Source organism: Peromyscus leucopus, chromosome 6, assembly GCF_004664715.2.
Source record: "Peromyscus leucopus breed LL Stock chromosome 6, UCI_PerLeu_2.1, whole genome shotgun sequence".
Lineage (NCBI taxonomy): Eukaryota > Metazoa > Chordata > Mammalia > Rodentia > Cricetidae > Peromyscus > Peromyscus leucopus.
In genome coordinates this window covers 131,362,461-131,383,958 of record NC_051068.1, presented here as the reverse complement: position 1 = coordinate 131,383,958, position 21,498 = coordinate 131,362,461, and the positions used below count along the sequence as shown (strand labels likewise).

The 21,498-nt window shown below is 38.0% G+C and overlaps 1 protein-coding gene across 1 annotated transcript in view; it reads right to left on the bottom strand.

The window, feature by feature from the left end:
• Wls (Wnt ligand secretion mediator) overlaps positions 1-21,498 on the bottom strand; it is a 113,306-nt gene that overhangs the window by 12,653 nt on the left and 79,155 nt on the right. Inside the window, exons 9-11 of the mRNA XM_028862601.1 lie at positions 18,656-18,799; positions 16,994-17,077; positions 1,425-1,578 (exon numbers count right to left, since the gene is read on the bottom strand). Coding sequence (XP_028718434.1) covers positions 1,425-1,578; positions 16,994-17,077; positions 18,656-18,799 — 382 coding nt within the window. The remainder of the gene's footprint in view (positions 1-1,424; positions 1,579-16,993; positions 17,078-18,655; positions 18,800-21,498) is intronic.

Sequence of the window (21,498 nt, the reverse complement as noted above, 5' to 3'; positions counted from 1 at the left end):
CAAGGATCTGCTTGTCTTTGTCTTTTCCCTGTCCTTCCTTATCCTACTGTCTAGGTTACAGACAATGTACCACCGTGCCTAGTTTTACACTGGTGTCGATGACCCATACTCAGATATTTGTGCTTATATGGCAAGCCATTCAGCATTTGAGTCATCTCCTCAGCCACAATAAAAATTAGTTTATGAAAGGCAAGAGGATGACTTGAAGTGAAAACTTCATTGATGCTTATCAATCTGGCTTAACTTACCTGACTACTAAAATCATGCCACCAGTCCTCAGAAATAATGTTCCATTTAGCATAATTTTCTGTGTCCTAATGTTGATAATCAGAAATAGTTTACAAAGGAGGCAATATGTAGACTGTACCCCAAAGACAGAGTTTCAGCAGGCTCTGATGAAGATAGACTCCAATCATTCACGATACATACACACTGAATACAGAAATGAGGCCAAGTTTTAATGCAAGGAGATGTCCAGGTGTCCATCTCTGTACCAAGGCATTAAGAGCACACTAGTGCTCTAATTTCAGAAAATGTTATATTATGGTTACCCTAATAATGAGGATGCAGTTAGGATAAAGCAGGTGTGAAAAAGAGTAAAAAGAGTAAGACTGGAGGTAAAACAAAAGAAGACCTATTAAACTAGCTATTTATTACATATACAGCATTGGAAAGAAACAATCATTCCCTTTTATGATGGCTAGTGCAGAGACTTAACAACTTCTTCTCTTCTCTGGTACTCAGTTTCCTTTCCTCTGATATGACCATACTGGCTAAATAAAATTAGTTTAGGATGCCTTGGGTTTCTGTGATTATAAGTTAGGAAAAGGTAGCATTCTCAGCACTAGAAGATAGGAATTATCTGAAAGCAAAAAAGAAATTGGTTTGGGGAAAAAAATTCTTGAAAAAAGGGCAATATAGATCAATGGGAGAATACCTGCTAAGCATACATGAGATCCTAGGTTGATCCCAACACACACACATACACACACACAGCAAAAACACATGAAGAGAACCAAGGAAAAGAAATCAAATCCCAGGAACCTTTACCCAGTATCTCAAGATTTGACCTCCATGGTTGGAGAAATAAATGTGGCATACTTTCCAAGAGTTTGTTTTACTCAAGGAAAAGTGAGGAAAACAAATTTTATTCTTTACTACTGTAACTGGAATATATTTTATAAACTTTCTCAAAAGATTTTGGAGAACAAAAAAATGACTATTTCAAGAGCTATCTATCTTGTGTTAAATTTTTGTTTTATGGTTCTTGAATCCCCTGAGTGCTCACTTATTCTCTGCTTGTATTAGAAAGACATCTGGAAAAAAGATTAACTGATGAACACAGGGCTCTAGCATCTAAATCTTGAAGACACAAAGGTCTGTTCTATCATGAATGAACTTGCAATGAAAAGACAGAGACTCACCATTAGACTGGTCTTCCCCATAGTTCTTATGGGATGGTGCATACAAGAACATCAAAGCAAAGACATACAGGTTCCACATTCCATAGATGCCAGTGAAGAAAGCGCTGTTCACTTGAACTGTGACACCACCCCATTTCCAATGGCCTTCTGTCACCTATAGATGAAAAGGAAGGCATTCAAGTGAAACAGAGAAGCATAATACCAAAATAGAAATCAACCAACATTAAAGCCAGGGCTCTTCTTCAGATGGAAAAGTTAAGGGCCCTACAAGACTCCACACTTTAGTGTAAATGAAATTCATATAAATTAAGGTCTCCTGAAGGTTTACTAGTGTCAGGCGCAAAGTCAGTGGCTATTATTTTGGCTATGCAGTAGTATAACTTTGAGAATGTCTCTTCCTAGAAATGGAAGTTCACTTATTCTTCTATTAACAGGTTGTGTTTGACTCCATCCACTACAATTTCTTCTCTGCCATCTTCCTATATAAACAAAAGCTGCCTAAGGCAGAAACCATCTCTAACTTGTTTGCTGCAGCTGCAACATCTTTGGTGCTTGATGCACCATGTGTGTGCAGTAAACGTAAATGCACATGTACTTAATAAGAGTGAAGTCTCTGGAATTCAGTTTCCCTAAAAACTTGTAGGGTTAATGTTGAGAACTGAATATATATGTAATTTCTAGAAATTGTATGGTGGAAACTAATAATATATTGTATTTATGAAATGTCATTCTAGGTAAACTACTTATAAAGGTAATTAGGAAGTTTCCATATGCTTTGTAGTTTTGTAAGAGATGTTCAGAAACTTCTTCTGTTTGAGATGGTAAGTGTTTTCAGAGTGCTTTGAAGATATTTGAAGAAGAGCTGTTGAGCTGAATGACTAATAATTTGTAAAGCGCTGAGCTCACTGAAATGATTTCAAACACTTCTGCTTCCCATAGGAATTTTTTTTTTTTTTTTTTTTTTTTTTTTTTTGTTTTTTTGAGACAGGGTTTCTCTGTGTAGCTTTGCGCCTTTCCTGGAACTCACTTGGTAGCCCAGGCTGGCCTCGAACTCACAGAGATCCGCCTGGCTCTGCCTCCCAAGTGCTGGGATTAAAGGCGTGTGCCACCACTGCCCGGCTTCTCATAGGAAATTTTAAATGTGGATAAAAGAAAGTAGTGGGTACGTGTTTCTTTGGAAGCTTAATGAGTCTGGGTTATACAAACCTTATCTAGGAGCCACTTCTAAATTGCAAGATGGCAAGCTGGGTTGGGATGTTAATTACTTCAACAAAAAGGTTAAGCTTGGCTCCTGTTTATGATATAGTAGGTCTGTGTTCATTCAGGCCTTCCTTTGCATTTCCCATGATCCACTGAGGCCATAAATCTTGTAAGATAACAACTGTGTATTTTTTGTTTTGAAAACCTGGAGTGTCTGGAAACCAGGAAATTCAAGTATAGACTTACCAATGTTAGTCTATCCTTTGGTGGTATATAATTTTTCATTTTTGTGACTCACAAAACAAATCACCACCTCTTACTCATTTTTTAAAATAATTTATTTTATGAAATGTCTAGGTGGTAGTTTTGATAGAGATTCTATAACCATTATTTATTTTAGATCATGTGTCAGCATTCAAGCTATTTATGATTTCTTAGCAATGTTTCTAAATGCCACTCTAACATTAAAATACAAATTGTGCCCAATTTATAAAAATTATGCCATGTAGAACATAGACTTATGTTCAATGAATATGATGGTAGGAAAAAAGCTTGAAGAGAGTTCGAAAAATCTGTACTTTTGGCCTAGACCAGGTAACAGGGAAGACTGGGATCGTTAAAATATAAGCAAGAGAGAACAAAGCAGCTGTGGGGTAATGGACCTTCAACTAAGGTTACATTTTGGGACATAAGCTGAGAAAATTCATAATTGATATTTTAAAATTTAATTTAACTGGTATTTTTTAATTCTTCTGAAGATTTGCATTAAAATTTTTAAAATAATTTTTGCAATTATGATACACTTACATAATTTCCCCCTTCCCCTTTCCTTCTTTCATATTATCCCATGTATAGCCCCAACCCTAGCGTCTTTCAAATTTACAACCTCTTTTCCATTTAAATGGTGTGTGTATGTGTGTGTATGTAACTAAATGTGTAAGTACATCCACTTGGCATTATGATCAATATTACTTGTATGCATCTGTTTTCTGGGCTGACCATTTGGTATTGTGTAACCAATTTGTATGCTCTTTTCTGGAGAATACTATTTCCTCTGCTCTCAGCATTCCCGAGTTGCCTATAGTTCTTGGTCTAAGACTGAAGTTTCTTGAGCTTTCCTCCTTCCAAAGAACTGATATTTTGATGAATTAACTCTTGCTAGGATTCGCATGATTGACTAATCTAAGGAAATACCTGTAGGCCTAGAACTCACACAGCACTCAAATGATAGTTGTTAATACAGGAATGTTATAAGAATGTCTGTGGAAACATAAGGAAACAGAAAGCAGGGCTAGAACAGAACACAGGAATTCAGCAAGGTGGACTGTGATTCACTATTGACTGAGGATGAGTTTTAATGGATGTTGGTGCTGCTCATAATGGAGGACACTAGTGAGTTAGGCAATGGGAAAAAGGTTCCAGTTGTCATATCATAGACTTCAAGTAATCAGCTGGGATGGACCCTGAATCTTAACAATTTGTTTAGAAGAATAAAAACAGGCTCTGAGTGGTGAGGCTACTGGATTCCAAGATAATACTTGGGCTCTGAAGGTCAGGTTTGTTAGCTTGTGTTGGGGAAGAGAAATTTCTCAACTAGTGTTCAGACCTTGAAAGAATAAGGCCTTTTAGTGGGTATACAGGGAATACCTTCAGCTGGTGATTATAACCTGAGCTTTGAAGGAAGGAGATTCAGAGTGAAACAATTTTTTTTTATATAGAAGAGGCTGATGATGTCCAGATGCAGGGAGCCCCAGAGAGAGTAATAACATTAGCTGGTGAGAGTAAAGGTTGTGGGAAATGCCACTATGCAAGAAATTGGGGAAGCTATCAGATGTGTCCTAGAAGATAGAAATCCTGGGCCAGGAGTTATAGGGGATCTTATCATGGACAGTACTATTTGATGATTAAGAGGAAAGAGAGAGTGGTGAGGGAGAGAAAGAATGAAGAGGGAGAACAGAGAGAGATAGAAGAGCAATGAAGGGAAGAATTATTTGACTGAAAATTAAAGAAAATATTACAATCCATAATAGATCACAATAATTTTATGTAAAAGTGAGAAGAAAAATCAATATGTGATAAATATTCATTACATCTTGTGCTCTGTTGGATTCCTTCATTACCAGCTAGAACAAATGGTTAATACAGGTAATACCAAAGTAAAAATTTTTCTGTAATAGTAGCAAGGTGAACTGTAGTAACATTCATTTAGTGTTCATGACATTCCAGCACTATATGAAAGATACCATTTAGTCTCTATTCTATGAGATCGGCAATTATAGTGGTTTGAATGGGAATGGTCCCCATAAATTCATATATTTGAATGCTTGGTCCCCAGTTGGTGGAACTGTTTAGGAAGGACTAGGAGGTGTAGCTTTGTTGGGAGGAGTGTCACTGGAGGGTTGAGGTTTCAAAAGCCTACACCATGCCTAGTTAGCTCCCTCTCTGACTCGGCTTTTGGGTCAGGATGTAAGCTCTCAGCTACTGCTCCAGTGCCATGCCTTCCTGCTTGCTGCCATGCCCCCTACTTCGATGGCCATGGATTCACCCGGTGAAACTGACAACCCATAATAAACTGTTTCATCTAAAAGATGCCTTGGTCATGGTATCTTAGCACAGCAACAGAAAATTAACTAAGACAGGAGATAATCTTTCCATATCTTGCCTAAGATTGCTCAACTAGAAATTCACAGTCTTGGATCCAACTCCAGAAAGTCTTCTTAGTGACTACGGGAGTCCACAATGACTCAGTCTCCCATTTTGAATCTGAAGTATATTCTGAGTCAATAGAGTCCAAGCTTGCTTGCTCCAGGGCTGTGAGAAACTCCTGATTAGCCCATAGGAAGGAACACACTATCAAGCTAGACACAGGCTGCTGATGGCAGCTGGAGGTCCATTGAGATAGAAAATGAAACTGCCTGCTCCTTGATGCAAGGCAGGATAGTGGTTGAATGTCTGTGCTATGCATTGTTCTACCTCTGTCCTTGAAAACTGTATATAAGCTGGGTGTGAAATAAATTTGGGGCTGTCTGGCACTGACTGGCAGACCTCTCAACTCTTTTCTGTCTTCTTCATTGTCTCTACAATATGCACGCCTCTATCCAGCTACCCAGCTGACTGTCGGCAGGCTCCAACAAGTGGCGCCCAGTGTAGGGGCGGGTATGGAGGAGTCCATAATGGACACCACAGAAGGAAAAAAAGGAGTGCACTCAAAAAAGTGGAAGCTGTGGTAAGTACAGCTCAACTCGAGAGTAAAAGTGATATGTGTAAATAAAAAAGCAGACGCACGTTAGAAAATTTGTGACCCAGTGTAAAAATAAATATGGGCCAAGGAAATAGGAAACAGCTGTTTGTACATTTACTTAAAGGTATCTTAAAGGATAGAGGTACTAAAGTAGGATGTAAGCAACTGTGTAAATTTTTAGAATTTGTAGAACATATTAGAGTTAAGATACAGCAGTGTTATGACAAGCATGGTCCAGAAAAAGTTACAACAGATATTTTCAGTCTCTGGAAACTCATTCAGGACAGCTTAGACCTCCATTCTGAAAGGAATAAAGTATTTTTTTCCTGAACAAAGTAAAACTGAAACTAAACCTCCTGCTCTGCCAGAGCAACTGCTTTATGTGGACGCTTTTACAAAGTTATTTGATGATAATGACCAGTTAGATCCTGGCAATGAGGCAGAATTAGAGGAAGAGGATGCTAAGTATTATAATGAATAATCTTATACCTCAAGATTCTCCCCCACCTCCATTCATGACTATGAATGGATCCTCTGGAGAGATTAAGTGGGTTGTGACAGCAAACCATTAGCCCAATGTCTCACTTTCAGATCTGTTCACTGCGGCTGGTAAATGTAAATGTGAGCGCTCTTTATCTTGGTCTGTGTTCTGATTGTTACTATGTTACTGTTTTGTCCCATGCATTTAAGGAGACTGGATCCCCCTGACTGAACTGAGATAAAAAGGTAGCTCCTGCCAGGTGTGGCTTGCATATTGCAAGAGAAGCCATCTGTTAGATGGGACTTGCTAACTGTGAATGAGGCCATTTTCTCAGCTCTGAAGTACCATACTACTTGGTTGTCTGTAAATGTTATTTGTTTCTGTCTAATGATCTCCCTCACTTTCCTGAAGAGAAGGAGAGAGAGACATGGCAAGGGCCTCCTCCTTCCGTCCTGCTATCAGTCCTGCAGCAAGGGTAGAGCTGGTCTTGACCAGCAGAAGAAGCCTGCAGCCAGCTGCTAGCAGCTCTCAGAGGGTGAGGGTATGGTTCTCGGAGCAGGAAGGGCAGAGATGGAAGCTGCAGATGAAGTTGCAGGGAGTTTATTCCTATAATTGACAAGCTGAACAAACACCAAAAAGAGAATCTGATGTTAATTGTTAATTACTATAGTCAGAAAAGTTACCCCCAATTTTTTTTTCAGGAACATTGGTGTCCAAGGATACACTCTGTGCCTCCCTTCCTTCCTAAGCCAAGTCCTTTACTGTGATAACTTCAAGGTCTCTTCTGCTAGCTAGCAGCTTGTACTTTAACCCTCTGTGTCCTGACACTACTTGAGAAAAAATGTTGAATTACCAGCCTTCATACTCTGAAAAGATTTTACTTTAGAATAAAAAATATATATATATATTGTGTTTGGGAAAAAATTATGCCTCCACAGAAAAAAAAATTCCATGGATTTTGGTCATTTGAGTTCAATGAGTTACAAATACTTGTCATCATTTAAGAGAATTGATTACAAATAATTATTGATTAAGATAAAGATAAGATAAGATTCTGCTAATCTGAAATGTTTCACAATGATACATGTTTTTATATATTAATGAAAAAGTAAGGTTTTGTTATGATAGATAAATATATATCTATATGCTTCTATTCCCGTTTGAAATATTATACCTATGCAATGCTCTAAACTGCTGGGAAGAAACCACAATAAAAAGGACTTTGATGGAAATTTGCATGTTGTCTGAAAAGCAAGAGAAGGCAAAAGACTGGAATAGTAACAGGAAAGGGAAAAAAAGTAATTTGTTTATGTCTGGCTGAACCAGAAGAGCAAACATAGGGAAGGGCCTGACCTGAAGGTAAATGGTAAGTTGTAGAAGGTCAGAGGGTTTGTGAACTTTGCTGAATGTGAAGGAAAATTGTAAGATGTGTTTGGAATTTAACCATATTATGTTAATTCTGGTTGATTTTCTTCATTTTAAAAAATAGCTGATGATTCTTCACTGCAAAATGTTAAAAATGGAAATATATATATATATGGACATGCATGTGACTTAGATTTAACTCTATAACTCCATATGGGTATGACTAAAAGTTGGATCCTGCCAGGCAGTGGTGGCGCACGCCTTTAATCCCAGCACTCGGGAGGCAGAGGCAGGCGGATCTCTGTGAGTTCGAGGCTAGCCTGGTCTACAAAGTGAGATCCAGGAAAGGTGCAAAGCTACACAGAGAAACCCTGTCTCAACCTCCCCCCCAAGAAAAAAGTTGGATCCAACTGTGTGTATGTGTGCATGTAATTATTGTTTAATTTTAAACAGCAACCACATGGTCTTCTTCCATCTTGGCTGGTGACCTCATAATGAAGTGGGCAGCCATGTGGCTGGCAACAATCTTTAATTGAGGTTAAAGAACCTCTCTCTTGGTCCTAATGAGCTCTCTGTTCACTGTATCTCCTTCTAAATTAAGGAGGCAACAACCCTCAAGTATTTTGGATTGGCATAGACTTCTATATGATGGTTCATGTTATAAAAATAAGGTTTATTTAAGATAGGATTTAAAAACAATGTTTACTTAATGAAATGAAAGCTCCACCTCAGTACTCAAGAATTCACCTTGATCTGACAGGTAAACTTTGCAATTTAAGAGACTCCCAAATGATAATGGTTTTGAAGACATGAAGGGATCATGAGAAACAGCTGAGGGTTACATTGCAATGATAGACCTTAACAGTTTTGACAGGTGATAGCCATGAGAAGCATCAGCCAAAGAAAAACAGGATAGGTTTGATTCTAGAAGGTATTTTGGAAAGGAACCAAATGTAATAAATGTTCCATTTACTAAAACAAAAACAAACAAACAAACAAACAAAAACTAATTGATTGGCTATTTCAAAATAATGATTCTTGGGCAATTGTTTTTGCTCAATTTTTTGGGGTCAAATTGATAATCATTATCCTGCTGATCAATTATTACAGTTTGCTCAGATGCAGTCTTTTATTTTTCCTGAAGTATTAATGCATATGCCAGTGAAAGATGCTGCTTTGGTTTTTACTGATGACTTTTCTAATGGCAAAGCAGCTTATGTGATTAATGGTGAAGGATATGGAGTTCAAACTATTCCTGATTCAGCTCAAGTTGTTGAGTTGAACTGTTGATTTTTCAAGTTCTTAAAGATAATTCATTTAATTTATATACAGATAGTCAATATATTATAGAGTCCTTCAAGTTATAGAAACTGTTTTTTATTAAAACTATTAATGACAAATAAGATTGTTATTTCAACAAATTCAGGATGCCATTCATTTAAGAAAAATTGCCATATTTTGTGGGGCATATTAGAGCACATTTAAATCTTCCTGGTCAATTGGCTGAAGGTAATGTTTTAGCTGATAAATGTACTCAGTTCATCGCAAGTAGAGCTTTCTCAGAGATCACATGCTCTGTATCATCAACAATAGTAAAAGCTTAAGAAAACAATCTGGTTTAACACGAGAAAGTGCTCGTCAAATTGTTAAAAAATGTGCTGTGTCCACAATATTTGACTGTACTGTACACCTCACTTTGGAGTAAATCCTTGAGGTCTTCTTCCTAATCATTTATGGCAAATGAATGTCACTCATTTCCCAGAATTTGGGAAACTGAAATATTTGCATATGACAATGGATACTTATTCACGATTTTTATTGGCTACTGCTCAAACTGGTGAAGCTACCAAGCATGTAATTGCTCATTGCCTGAAATGTTTCTCCTATATGGAAATACCAAAAGTTATTAAAACTGATAATGGATCTGGAAATGTTAGTAAAGCTTTTTATCAATTTTGTTCTCAATGTCAAATTGAATATGAAACAAGTATTCCTTATAATCCCCAAGGACAAGTATTTTTGAATGAACCTATGGCAGTCTCAAAATGCAACTTCAAAAAAAAATATTAAAGAAGGAATTATACCCCCAGTTGCCACATAATGCTTTGAATCATGCCTTATTTGTTTTTAAACTTTTTAAAATATGGATGCTGCTGGAAAATCTGCAGCTGATCAATTTTTGGCATGAAGGCACCACAGCAAAACTGCTCAGGTTAAATGGAAAGATCCTTATACTGGTTTATGGAAGGGCCCCGACCCTGTTTAATATGGGGATGAGGGCATGTTTGTGTTTTCTCACAGGATGAAAATGAAACTTGTTAGTTGCCTGAATAATTATACAGTGTATAGAGCAGAGAGATAGTGATCCTGATGTTGTTGATGACCATCCAGAGATGCCAGAGTGAGACCTATTGGGCCTATGTTCTTGATTCACAAATTTTACATCCTGCAACTTGGGAAGGAAAAGAAATTGTGGTTGCAGTTAATGATACCAGGCTTTTAGTTCAACCTGCCACCCAAGAGTTCCAGATTGCTCACAATTTTTCTTATATTGGATATGGTAAAGGGATTCTTGTATGTTTTGCAAAAAAATTATTACTTTGAAGAGATGTCTTGGAGTGTTTCCAAAACAAGTATTGGGACATATAGCTATTGGAGCATGTGTCTTAGTATGCATATGATAAACAATGTACACTTTATACAAAGTTATTGCTTCTTCAAGGTGATTGGATAAGTAATATTTCACCCGCTCAAAAATTTCCTCCATGCACTGCTGTGGGATGGTCTGTATGTCAAATCTGTTGCTCTGATTGGTCAATAAACAAAACACTGATTGGCCAGTGGCCAGGCAGGAGGAAGTATAGGTGGGACAAGGAGGAGAAGAATTCTGGGAAGTGGAAAGCTGAGTCAGAGAAACTGCCAGCCGCCACCATGACAAGCCGCATGTGAAGACACCAGTAAGCCACAAGCCACGTGGCAAGGTATAGATTTATGGAAATGGATTAATTTAAGCTATAAGAACAGTTAACAAGAAGCCTGCCATGGCCATACAGTTTGTAAGCAATATAAGTCTCTATGTTTACTTGGTTGGGTCTGAGCAGCTGTGGGACTGGCGGGTGACAGAGATTTGTCCTGACTGTGGGCAAGGCAGGAAAACTCTAGCTACAATGCACAAAAGAACTGCGAGAGTCTAACATAACTTTGTTATGGAGATAATTTACTGGCATTGTTCCTTTAAAGTATAACATCATGGGTACACAACAATATATTCTTGATTGGTCCAGAAATCAGGATGATTATAGTGACTCTTATGTCTACAGCAGAATCTTGGGATCAAGGACTGTCTGCTGGAATTTAGTATTCCAGTACTGGATCTCCACAAACTTATGTTTGGAAACTTGCTGCTGCCATGGGAATAGTGGCAGGGCATTCCAGTCACTTGAAACCTGTTTGTCCTTTGAAAGGAACTGTTTTGGCTTGTGTCAAAATGCCCTATGTTCTTGTAATTGGTGAAGAAAATATTTCTATGAATGGTTCTATGTTCAATGTATCATATCTTAATTGCATTTTGACCAACTGCATTTTTCAAATGGATAATCACACTCATGTAATAGTGTTAAAACAACCTTCTTTTGTAATATTGCCAGTATATATGAGTGATCCATGGTTTGATGATAAAGGGTTACAAGTGATTGAAGAAATCAAGAAAGCTTTAAGCATACAGAAGTATGGTGATATTTTAATTGTACTAAAATGTGATTTTATTTGTATGTTAATAAATAAAGTTGCCCGGGGGTCAGAGCTAATAGCAAGCCATAGCAGAAACTGGGCAGTGGTGGTGCACGCCTTTAATCCCAGCTCTTGGGAGGCAGAGCTAGGCAGATCTCTGTGTGTTCAAGGATACAGCCAGCATGGAGACACACACCTTTAATCTCAATACCAACCATAGAAGACCTGGAGGTCTGTACAGACAGGCAATGATGAGGAGGTCATGTGGTTGGGTTTACAACCAATGAGAAGGCAGAATAAAAAGTCTATAAAAAAGACAAACATACAGGAAGTAGGTCTCTTGCTGAGGAAGATAGCAGCGGTAGTGAAGAGTAAGGTTTTTAGCTCTTAGCTATTGCTCTGACCTCTTGGGCTTTCATCTTTGCATTGGCTCTGTGTTTCTTATTTAATAAGATGGTTACATCTACACAGAAGCATATTGCTGGATTAGTTATAGCAGGAATTGCAGCCTTTGTTACTATGCTTGCTACTAATACTGTAGCTTCAGTGGCTTTGTATCAATCCATTCATACAGCAGGGTTTGTTAATCAATTGTCTATGAATGTTTCTATGACATTAGAGACTCAAGAAGATATAGATGTGAAAACAGAACATAAATTGAATGTTTTATATGATGTGGTACAATTTCTGGGAGATGAGCTCCAACGTCTGAAAACTAGAGTGTATTTGAAATGTCATTCTAATTACAAATGGATTTGTGTTACACCTTCTGTGTACAATGAAAGTGCTATTGGATGAGAAAGAGTTAAGGCACATATTAAAGGAATCTGGCATGATTCTAATGAATCCTTAGATTTGGCTCAATTACATCAAGAGATTATAGATATGAAAAAGGCTAAATTAGATTTTGATGCAGTTAAAACACCTGAAGATATTTTAGAACAATTCAAAAGGGCTATCCCTTCATGGTTATCAATTACCTCACTTTTAAGTAGGTTTGTAGCTATTGGAGCATGTGTATTAGTAGGCATAATCTGTTTGCCTATGATTTTAAAGCTGATTTTGAACTTGTTACTAAGATTTGGTTTGGAACGCCACAGAGTAAAACTCCACACATTCCTTGACTTGACACCAGAAGCTGGTAGCTGAAGATAGGTAAGTTTTCTTTGCCTTCTTTCAAACTAAGACAGGATATGAATGGTGGAATTCATGTTCCCATGATGGGTAAGATTGGTGTGTGGTAAGGAAACACCTAAGACAGGCATGGTCATATGAGAGACTCAGTGGAGTCTTAAAATAAATAAAAAAGGAGGAATTGTGGGAGCCCACAACTGACTCAGTCTCCCATTTTGAATCTGAAGTATATTCTGAGTCAATAGAGTCCAAGCTTGCTTGCTCCAGGGCTGTGAGAAACTCCTGATTAGCCTACAGAAAGGAACACACTATCTAGCTAGATATAGGCTGCTGGTGGCAGCTGGAGGTTCATTGAGATAGAAAATGAAACTGCCTGCTCCTTGATGCAAGGCAGGATAGATAGTGGTTGAATGCCTGCACTGTGCATTGTTCTACCTCTGTCCTTTTAAAACTGTATATAAGCTGGGTGTGAAATAAATTTGGGGCTGTCCAGCATTGACTGGCAGACCTCTCATCTCTTTTCTGTCTTCTTCATTGTCTCTACAATCTGTACGCCTCTATCTAGCTACCCAGCTGACTGTCAGCAGGCTCTGACAAGTGACTATACAACACAAGGGCAGGACATTGTTTTTATATATATATAAAATTATAATATATAAATTATATATTTATATAAAATGTAAATCATATATTTATATATAACATAAATATATAATATATAAATTATAACAATATATAAATAAATATATATTTTTTTCAGAAGAATCACATGAATGAGATGCTCAGATAATAAAGAATACATAGGAGCTGAGCCTGTCTTAAGAAAATAACAGATTAGTGCCCTCTTTGATTTGTTCTGGGGTATACATGTTGTTTAGAATATACTTACTTAAGTACCTATAGACTGAACTTATATCTGTAAATGCTTATTTCCTGGTGGGCAAAGAGGTAAACTACAAAAATTAATCATGTAGATATTATAACCCCAGGGTTTAGAAACTGGATTGTGTTTTCCCCCACGTTTTCTCAATTACTCATGCTTTAGACAGACTGAACTCTGAGCACATTCCCACTAACATGAACTGCAATGAGCAACCTCAACAGAGCAGGCCTTGTAGATCCAAATTTTTACAAGGGCAAGTTATAGGGGTAGCCACTTCCTATTTTAACTTTCAAAGAGAAAACTCAAGTATTTGCAACACCATTATCACAAAAATTAAAACCATGTCACTCTCTACATACTCTTCCCTCTTTCTGATTTTATGTGTCAACAGATTCCTTCTGTATAGGGACCCAATTTATACTCCTGCAGTCAAGTGAGGACAAATCTCTTTATAGCCAGTAGTTTTGACAGCTAGTATTCCAGTAACTACAAGATTTCCAAACTCCCAACACAGGCTTTCTTATAGGAAACATTTCCTTACATTAGTCTAAGCCACAGAATGAAGTGATCACACACCAACAGAACTGGGGAATAGGTTCTCTGGGAGTTTACTACATGTATCTTGGCATGAATATCAGGTCTTCAGTGAAGGTTGGTGACCTTCTTCCCTGCACTATACTTCTGTTCCTTGCTAATACCACCTCTACACTAAATACCTCTCTCTTCCAGAAGGAACAGGGCTGAAAGACCAGACTCTGGCGAAGCATTTCTTCATTGCTGTGACTCAGACCATTAAAATAGCAGGCATTAAAGACTGAACCTCAGTCCTAGTTACAAAGCCTCAAGGTCAACACATTCTAACAGCTTCCTATGTGCCTTTCATTCCTGGCATCAGAGATTCAATATCCTGGCAAGATTCCCCACATATATTTCATGGGGCTTGAATGGAAGCTCTCCCAACAAGTATAATGGGAGTTTTAAAAACATTCCTTTTACCTAATGCTGAGATCCATTTCAAAAGTTACCCAATGGGATTTTCTTTCAGGTAAGCTCATTGCTATGAGATTCAAAAATGATATTAGAAAATAAATCCTCTGATGACTATATTATCAGTATCAGGACACAGAGAGTTATGCAGGAAAATGTCTTAGATATCTATAAATAAACTTTAAAAAAAGAAAAAGAAAAAGCAGCAGGAGGAATGTGTGGTGCTAATGGAATTCAAAGACATCATACCTCCTTAGAGTTGAAATACACCCGTCTAACTATTGCAGCTAATATAAAAAGCAGGTTTGAGCCCAATACTGTGCTAGTGATAAATTAATCTTACTGTGAAAAGAAAAGCTGCAAATTTGGTCATAAGACAGCTTCTAACACTTTAAAATGTGCAACAGTCAAACATGTACATGATTAAATTCAGGCAAAGCAAAGCCATCTTGAGGATTACTCTCTCTAGAATTCAGGTGGAAGGAGTTCTGCAGAGTTAAGTCAGTGGCCCCAAAGTGGGTATGAGAGGACTAGAGCTTTGCAAAATGGCAGAGGCAGACCTCAGGAATGAAAGTTCTCTTTCCTTTCATGTTCCTGAGAACATGGTATATTTTACTGGAGACTCCACTTCTGGATGAGGGTTCCCTATTCTCTCAGCCAAGGAACTCAGGAGGATGTGTAACAACAGCATATTGCTGAGCATCTGGAGGAACCAGGAAGAAAAGTGACCACACAAGGAAACTAGACAAAGGTGGAGTCAAGCCTAACCCAAACCCTAACCCTTTGCTTGAATATGAGTATTTGAGCCTTAACTTCATTAAAGATGCATCAGGAGCCAGAAATATGGCTCAGCTGATAAAGATGTTTGTCGATGAGACTGATGTTTGTCAATGAGTCCGAGTTTTATCTCTGTAATCCACATGGTGGAAGGAGAAAACTGATTGCTGTGGCACATGAGATACACATACACAAATAAATGTAATAAAAATTTTGAAAGAACTCATCCAGAATTAGCAACAGCTTTACTGTATTTGGAGTGAAGTTTCCAAGGTTTTATAAACAGTTTGATACAAACACACTCCTATTACAAGTAAAAGAAGATGGATTGAACAATGTGCAAACACATGTAGGTATATTGTTTATTTCTACATGCAGTCAACCTTGAACAGAGCCAGAAACCCAATATATCCCAGTGGGAGCTAGAGGCTAAAAACTTCTGGTTCCCTTGGATGGAATTAAAGGTGTCTGAACTGAGCAGGGGGAAAACATATTCTTATTTTCGTTAGTTTCTAATTGAAGTTGATATTTCCTTTAGTTATGAATGTACAAAACAAATCTTTATGATATTAGCATTACCCATGAAATGTCATTTTTGTGCAAAGTAGGTGCAGAGGACATATTTACAGTAAGTATGAGTTATCTGTAATGTATATAATTAAATATATATAATTGTATACATATGATTCCTTTGAAATAGAAAATATTTTACTTATTCATTAGAAGCATTCTGAGAAGAGAACCATAGCTTCACTAGATTGTCAAAGGAATCTACACAGAGTTGATGAACTAAAGAGAATTTGCTAGCAGATGAAAGGATAAATCACCCTTCTCCTAAGGCTCTACCAGAATGCTGCTTTATGCTGTCCAAATAGATACAGCAAAAGATCCAGAATGACTAAGTTCTAGTCTCCAACTTATATGCATTCTGATAAGTTACTAACACAGCTGTTCACGCTTATGACACACCAGGGACTCTACTGAATACCTGGCAATATCACTTCTATATATGGTACTATTGTACAGTGAAAAAAAATTAATGTTAATGTTGAGAAATGCTAAATAACCCACTAAATTACTACATTTCTAGAAAACAGAGTATATGAAAACACCCCAGAAGCCATGGGAATTATATTTTTGAAAACATGGCTAACAGTTCCTATCCTACTTACCTCAGGAGAACTTTGTGAAACCCATCTGATTAATATGTGCATAACATATCAGATTTTAGATAGACTTTTTCACTTTTCAAAGTAATCAATATTTTAAAATTATAATCATCATTTTTGAGATTTTAAAATACATCAAACTTTGAGTTTTAGAACTAGTATAAATATAAGTTTCTATCAGTGGGACTTTTGAGTTATGTTCATGTTTACGTAGCAATGTAATTATCACATAGAATGGCTAAAGGCCTGTCAAGGGATCTTTGTTACTGCTAGGTAATGACCCAATCAAATTATTACATGCTTGTCAGTGTTATGCCACAGGTGTTGAAATGTTTGCCCCCTTAAATGAAATATCTCTTCAATATGGCTATAGGTTTGTCTATTTAGCAACTTTCTACAAGGTAGGATTGGAAGGGGAAAGCCAGTCTATGTCACCAGCCTGTGTAAAGTTCCATGCTGGAGTGATCTAAACAAACAAGGCTTAGTTAGCTAAACAAAATAAGCCTCTATGCTTTTGTCCTCAGCAGCTCTGCAAAATCTCCTGTGCTATCAGTGGGAACCACTCCAGGGACAGTCTCTTGAGAAGGCTTAGGATTTACTCACCTGACTAACGATGAAGAAGATAACAGTCATGGCAGCACAGGCCAAAGTGATAAGCATGAGGAACTTGAACCTGAAAATCAGACCCTATTAGGAAAGACAGGAATAATGGTTTAATATATTCATTTTCTTTCTCTGCACACACACACACACACACACACACACACACACACACACACACACACACACATGAAATTCTTAGGCAAAATATTTTCTATGTTTATATATCTCATGAAACAATGATGCTGGAGCCTAGGAATTTACATTCACAACAAGTCATTAAGCTACCAAGTTCCCTGATAAATAGGTTATATAATTCTCCACAAAGGTTCAAAGTTACCAAATAAAAGTTTTCTTCAGTTGTAATAAAATTTCTCCAGTTTTTTTTTTGAGAGGGGGTGTATTAATGAAAGTGAAATTAATTTGATTGAATGTTCTCATTTTTCACTCCAGCTCTGGAAACAGACAAGCTTGAGAAAGTGCTTTTTGTTTCCAAAAAATCAGGATTTAAGGAATGGTGCCTAGTGATTAAGGTGTCTTCTGTGTAGACTTGCTGTGCTCCATGATTCTGCAGTTTCTCCTCTCTTCACATAAAAAGCCATTTAAGCAATGAATCTAGTCAATGTGTCACCTTTATCAGAGATTAGAGGAGGCTAAGTGTTTCTCTTGAATAACTAATATAACCTAGAAGCAGATTACTGAATTCTCCTTGAGCACCCACTGGCTATTTCAAAGATTCTGGAGTACTAAGAATCTGGGAAGCATGGGTCAGAAAGATTGCTCAGAGGATAAAGGTATTTGCCACTCACATTTAGTAACCTTGATTTAATTCCTGAAATCCATGTAAAAGACAAAGTAGAGAGCTGAATCTACACAGTTGTCCTCTGATCTCTACATTTGTGCTGTGACATGAATACTCACTCATACATCATATACACACACAAATAATAGTATTTTTCTATAAGTCTGGAAAGCAGATTATTTGGGCTAAAATCTGCAAGGGTTAGGAGGAAAGCCATACCCCAAGCTAAGCCAGTTCTGCATAGTTCAGTATCCCATCCCACACAGTAAGCACCTAGGTTCCATCAAAAGTTTTTCCTAAAGAACCCACTGGGCAAGTTTTTATCTTACTGCTAAGAGAACATGTTTACCCCCCAGAAAACTTCAGGAAATAGTTGTTTGGTGTCTTTTTATTTGTCCCAGGACCCTGTATGAGAAGTCTTTAATGTCTACTTATTTTGCTTATCTATCTATGTATCTATGTATCTATGTATCTATGTATCTATCTATCTATCTATCTATCTATCTATCTATCTATCTAATCTATCTGTGTGTGTATGTGTGTGTGTGTGTATGCTATAGACAGACACACACACGGGGGGTGGGGGAGAGGGAGAAGTGAGACTTTGGACACACACATGCCACAGTGAGTTTGTAGAGGTCAGAGAACAAATTTCAACTGTCAGTTTTCTCTGACTGAGAGTTCCAGAGAATAAACTCAGCTTGTCAGGCTTGTGTGACAAGCACTTTTACTGGCCAGTTCATTTTGATGTCTCCTTAATGTGTATTTGAAACTAAAACTTTCAACTTCCAGAGTTGTGTGTTTAAACACCCAGTTAGAGATCATGAGCATCAGCTCTAGAATGAGCCAAGATAGCCGCTTACCTCATAATGCAGCCTCCGGACTTTGCTCATGGCTGGGAGACTAGACTGCTTCCCACTGATGTTTCGAAAAACCTGAAATACCATGAAGCACAGAAACAGAAAATAGAGGCAGAGGCAGATCCCTGCTACAATGATGAAAGCCATCTGCAAGTGTTCAGTGAAGGAAAGAGTAGGTTTGCCAAGAACATGTTCTAAGAGGGCACAGAACTCCTCCCAGCTGTGTTGGTGACACTCAACATTGTCTCCAAGTGTTCAAGAGGTTTTGAGGAAGGCACTGCTATTAAAACCTGGTATTCTGATACCACTGATTGGAGTTTTCTGACACAACCATTTCAGATAAGGGAATATTCAAACAGTGTTCTAAGCCAAGAAAAAGAGAAAAACTGTAGTCTATTTTTACTAAATAGAGTTGGGTCCCTCTTAGAGCTAGTGAATCAGAATCTACCTTTCAAGCATGTTTTGAGGAGATTCAAATGTGTTGTGAATTGAAACTGACTAGTATAGTGGATAATGGTTACTAAATGGGGAGCTGTTTTAAAATCACTGAAAGAGCTCAAATAAAGATGCCCAAGTCCCACCCTACATATACCTAGTCAGACTTGCTAGAGTCAGAAAACAAGTGTAAACATGCTTGAAAAATCACTGTGTTGTGCTTGGACTTATCTAAGAAGAAAACTGAGATATGCTGGGGGATGTATAAATGGAGCAAGTTCAATAGCAAATGAAAGAGGAGTTGTCAAGGGCCCAGAGGACATATAGTAAAGGCAGGGACTGTGGATGCAGATAGTACACCCATCAGGGAAATTCTGAGACCTACCACTAGAGCCCAGACTGTGAGACACAGCAAGATCTAGAGCTGCTGTGAGCCCCAGGAATATATCATAAGAACTCAGCTGGTTATGGCAAAGTCACTACCTGGAGTGATCAAGGAATTCCTCCAGAGGAAGCCAAATTCCAAGGAGCTTTTGGTGCTATTTGGCTTGTTATATATCAGCTGTATTCTGTTATGAAAATCATGTATGCCTTCATAGTTTTCCCAATTGATTTTTCCCTAAGAAGCACTAACAGTGTGGACTGATCACTCTCTGGACATACACATTCAAGGTATTTGGAGAACAGCCTCGGGAAAGGCTTCCTCTGGAATCAGATATCTCCCTTAGCCACTTTCAAGGACTAACAGTAATAATAGTCCATATGCAAGTCTCCTGATTTAAGGTAAATTCCACAAGGAGACACTGCCTACCTAGGTCAGGTGGACATTAAGTAATAGCTTTACACAATTTAGCTCGGACCCTCCTTTCTTACAGCCTTACTAACTTTATAGACCTCTAACTCCTTACTTAACCACTTCTAGGACTGTTTAGAGAACCTTCTGTGCTGACAGCTATGGTCAGCCAGAACCCCAGTTCAAGCCTCCCTGTAATTATCGTCATTGGCAGCATCTTGCCAGGTCCATCCCCAGATGGAGGAAAGTACTTTATCAGAGATACCTCCATACTCTCTAAGCATCCAGACTACCCCTTTGAGAAGGCCTGGTAGATGTGCCAATTGAGTTTAACTTCCTCCTTTCCCAAATCTTACCTCTAGTTCCAGATGTCCCTTTAACTATCATCAGAGGCATCTAGCTATACACAGGTTTCCCAGCAACTGACCATACTTTCCCCCACCCTGCAGAAAAACAGCAGATATCTTAGACAGATATGAGCCACAGGAAAAAATAAGGCAGTTTTATTTTCTCCCATTAACCTAGCAACTTATAGATTCTTGACATTTTCTACCAATCACGTTTAAGACTATAGTTGAGCACATAAGATCCCTCTTCTTAGATATTACCCAAATTTAGACTTTAGTTAATTCATTTCCCCATTGGTCACTTCTCTTTGGGGTTGCAAATGATAATTAACAGTTATTGCCCTTCTATGTGATTCTTATCACCCCTCCGTTTGACCATGAAAGCCTGCCTTTGCACTGCCAAGGGATTACTGCTTGTAAGTGTACATATACCAGGACTCCCAGGGCATAGGAGGACAGAGAGACAGAGAACAGGGAGGGATAAGGAGGATTTTGACCAGAGAGTACATGTGGACGAGATGGAAGATGAGGAAGAGATGGGGAAGTCCTAGCTGGGTAAGAACAAGGTGAAAAGGACCTAGATGAGGCAGAATTAAGACGAGAGAATTAAGATAGAACTTAGAGGGAGCAATAGATATAGAGAGAAATCAGGCAAGAAAGGAGCTAGGCACAAAAACAGAACTGAAGCTGTGTATATAGGATGTTATGCCAGAGGAATTAAAGCAAGTGGACTATAGAGCTCGGTGTGCTGAGATTCTATTTCCCAAAAATAGTCTTCGCCATTAGTAGTTCTCTCTCCTGAGCTCCTGGGATGTATAATATCAAGGTTGGTCCCTCTAATATTATACAAGAGTGAACTGTCAGGAATAGCAGACAACAGACTGTAGCTCCTCTCTCTTCTAACAACTGGATCCCAAATTGCCTATGTTTTTCCAGTACTTTGACAGGTATGAACTCTATATCTAACTTTCATTAAGTAGTATATTTAATGCAATTCTTCCTTCCTTCCTATGACCAACAGTACCCTGGAATAAAGAGAAAATGGTTAATTGGTGTAGGACTTGAAATTTTATTTGCTTCCCTTGCCCTTCATCCTATGTGTAAAATAAAAGGGTTGAACTAGATATTGCAATTGTTCATCTTGTACAGTTGCCATTGTGGAGGGTGAGGAGTGGAGGAATTTCACATCTTTTATCTGAAAGGTACTGACACTATGTATTTGTTTTGCTCACAAAATTCTGTGACATTAAGAAACTGATATAAACATCACC